Genomic DNA, 3232 nt, shown 5'->3' on the forward strand with positions numbered 1-3232 from the left:
ATTATTATTATGTTTTTTACCAATATTATTGCCAATTCCAAGTCATATACTTCGTTATATTTTATTATACATTTTAAAAATCTTCATATTTTTAACGTTGTAAAAAAATATTATAAGATGTGCATTGTGGTATTAAATAATATTAATACATTTTTTAAGCTAAAGTTTTATTGAATATTTTTAAAATGTTATTCTTTACAATTAAATATGCTATCTATATATACAATATAATTTAATTAAATATTTATCTTGCTTTCATTTTATTGCATTGTTAAACTTGTAACAAAATATTTATAATTAAATGTTAACTTCATTTTTTCGTGTTATAAATTATTTTTAATATATTTTTGAGTATATTAATATTCTTACATGTAACTGATTTTGTAAAGTGAATAATCTTGTAAAATTTATATATCTAATACTAAGATGATAATTATATTAATTAAATTTAATTCGTGGAATGTACAGTAACTTTCTACGATCGACAATGTCATCTAAAGAATTTAAATCTGGTAAAACTGATGGAAGTTTAAGATGAATAGTTGCCTGTAGTATTTGACTGGAATTTCTAACGCGAGGCCATTCTTTCAGATTGTGTGTAGAAGTATAATAAGATTCTGTTGTCGTTGAAAATTTTGGATAGTAAGGATCATATTCTAGTTCACTTGGTATTAAAGGTTTTAATGATAATGTTAAAGCATATACAGGTAATTCTGTAATAGATATACTTGCTGTTATACTACGGGCTGTAGTAGAAGGAATTTTTGTATTTTTTTGTATAGATTTCAGTGTTTCTAAATACGGATAATTTCTATAATTTATAGATGGCAATTTTAAAAGATCAATAGGATTCTTTGTAGCTTGATAGTTTATATTATTCTCTTGAGTTTTGTACGAAGCATCATTTATTTTTTGATATAAATAATCTTTTTGATTTGATCTTGGCTTTTCATTAAGTTTATTTTTTTCATGAAAGTTTTGACTTTGAATAGAATAATTTTCATTTTTTCTTAATGCATTTTCATTGTGCGTAGATTGTATTCTAGTATTTATAGAATAATTAATAGGAATACTTGTAGTAGAAGTAATATAATTAAATGAATAAAATGAACTTCTTATATCCTTTTCAGTGGGTTTTGTCTTATTAAGATCCATAAAAAGATGTGTTGCATTAAAGACAGATCCATGTCTTTCTCCATCATTCATTTTTCTTGGTTGTGTCACGTGAAAGGAATGAGAAAAGGATCGATTCTTATGTACTGAATTTTTCGCATCAGAATTATTGCCCTCTTTTTCTTTAATATATTCTTTTGTATTAGTAAGAGTATTTCCTTGACATTGAACAAGATGAGCATGATCACATATCAAAGCATCTTGTCGAAAAGCAGTTTCCTCAGGACATTGGTAAGTAAATTTATTTCCATATTCATCACAAGTATGATATATTTTACAACTAGCATTAACATCTGCGTAAAAACCAGCAGTTCGGTTTAAACATGAAAAGCTTGCCTTCATAGAGTTTACAGCATTCTGAAAATACAAAAATCAAAATTTCTTGATCAAATTTTGTTTAAAATAATACTAGATTTATATAGATAGTATACATTTACCAGTAGGTAATCTGGGTAAAAAAGGTTTATTGTAGTACTAATAGATACTAATGAGTACTATAATAAACCTATTTTTATTTTTTATTTCTATATATGTTATATATTGTTATTGATATAACAAAATAGATGTATAGACACATATTCATGCATGTATATGCACATATGTTATATAAAATAAAATGTTAACACTAATTTCGACTACTAGTGTTTTACTATAAATTTAAAAATAGGTTTCAATTTTTTAGTGTTTTAATATTGTTATTAAATTTATCTTAACTACTTCATAATGTCATGTAATGATATAACTTGAAAATAAATTATTTATTCATGTAGTATTTATAATTTTTTTAGTATTTTTGTTTCTATTGTATATTCTTGCTACATTATTATTTCATTATTAATTAATTTGTTTACAGTAATTTAAATTGATCAAAATTAATATTTATTACCAGTATGTAATCAAATATTTAAATACGTAAAGCATGATTTATAATCAATTCAACTATATGTGAAAATAAATAATAAAATTTGATTAATATTTTAGAATGTAAGTACATTTATTTTAATAATTTCATTGATCAAAACATACATGTTCTTACGAATTTCAGAAAATCTTAATTTTTTTCAACGTAATACGCAAATTGTCTTAGTTTAATTTAATAACTACTTTGCTGACTATGTATATCATTATTCGAAAATTAAAAATTGTAATTTCATTAAGATTAGTCAAAGAATCAAATGAAATCTTGATATAGGACATATAGATATAGGACACTTTAATAAAATTTATACTACACAATGTATAATTTAATTACTCACAAATATCTCAAACTGAGTATACAGGACAAGCATTGTACATCGAAAAATAATTTTCCAAATCCATCTCAACTGTATCATTTTCGTAATTACAAAGTGAAATTAGAAATACTGTTTTGCAAAACTGTTTAAGTCTTTGCTATATTACTAATGATTACTCGTTACTACTCGTTTACAACAATACTGGTAATGTGAAAGTGAAAACGTCGAGTTTAGAATGTACGTCTGACCTATAGAATTCTTCCCACAATCTTTTTGTCCTTCTTTCTTTGCATCTCCGATATAGTACTACGTCATATAGAAACATTTTATCTACGTTGAAGTAATGTAATCCGAAAAATATTTAAATTTTGTTTCAAAGCAACAAATTGACCGCATCTTAGATTCATCGACAAGTATATCCACCCTGTGTCGAGATTAAATATCATGTAATACTTATTAATAGTAAAAATTTTATATCATGTATGATGAATTTTCTATGATAATAGATAAAACAATCAATAACAATTTTATATTATAATGACTATGTTATTACATCATTAATACCCTTTTTAATGAAATTTGTCAGGTGCCCGAAAGCTTATAAAAAGATCCAAAGTTGGACCAATCTTTTGATTCGGATCTTGAATTTATTATACACTTTTCAAAGTTTAATAGGATAGCGACAAAAAATCGCACATCAACTTCATCAACATCATTTTGAAGTTTAATTTTTAGATTCGTGGTGAATTCGATTGTGAAAAAAATTTTCCAATGTTTGTAAAAGCGTTTGAATTTGAATGGAACGAATTTGCAGCGAAATCGAT

At 24.4% G+C, this 3232-nt stretch overlaps 1 protein-coding gene across 2 annotated transcripts; it reads right to left on the bottom strand.

The window, feature by feature from the left end:
- Positions 1–315: 315 nt before the first annotated feature.
- On the bottom strand, positions 316–2828 carry LOC122533194. 2 transcript variants are annotated; one of them, XM_043662660.1, is made up of 2 exons: positions 2657–2828; positions 316–1530 (listed from the first exon to the last, which is right to left on the bottom strand). In XM_043662660.1, the coding sequence occupies exon 2, from the start codon at positions 1513–1515 to the stop codon at positions 439–441; it is 1077 nt and encodes a 358-aa protein (XP_043518595.1). In that variant the 5' UTR covers positions 1516–1530; positions 2657–2828; the 3' UTR covers positions 316–438. The 2 variants fall into 2 exon arrangements, with proteins under 2 accessions (XP_043518595.1, XP_043518594.1); XM_043662659.1 differs by having other exon boundaries at positions 2430–2822.
- Between the last annotated feature and the right edge of the window lie 404 nt (positions 2829–3232).

Source organism: Frieseomelitta varia, unplaced genomic scaffold, assembly GCF_011392965.1.
Source record: "Frieseomelitta varia isolate USP_RPSP 00005682 unplaced genomic scaffold, Fvar_1.2 scaffold_504, whole genome shotgun sequence".
Taxonomy (NCBI): Eukaryota; Metazoa; Arthropoda; class Insecta; order Hymenoptera; family Apidae; genus Frieseomelitta; species Frieseomelitta varia.

Bases quoted from the DNA above. Each gene is read 5' to 3' on its own strand.
- LOC122533194 (XM_043662659.1), bottom strand. From the start codon at position 2,507: ATGATACAGTTGAGATGGATTTGGAAAATTATTTTTCGATGTACAATG. The intron at 1,531-2,429 runs GTGAGTAATTAA...TTGTATTTTCAG, and splicing joins ATACTCAGTTTGAGATATTT to AATGCTGTAAACTCTATGAA.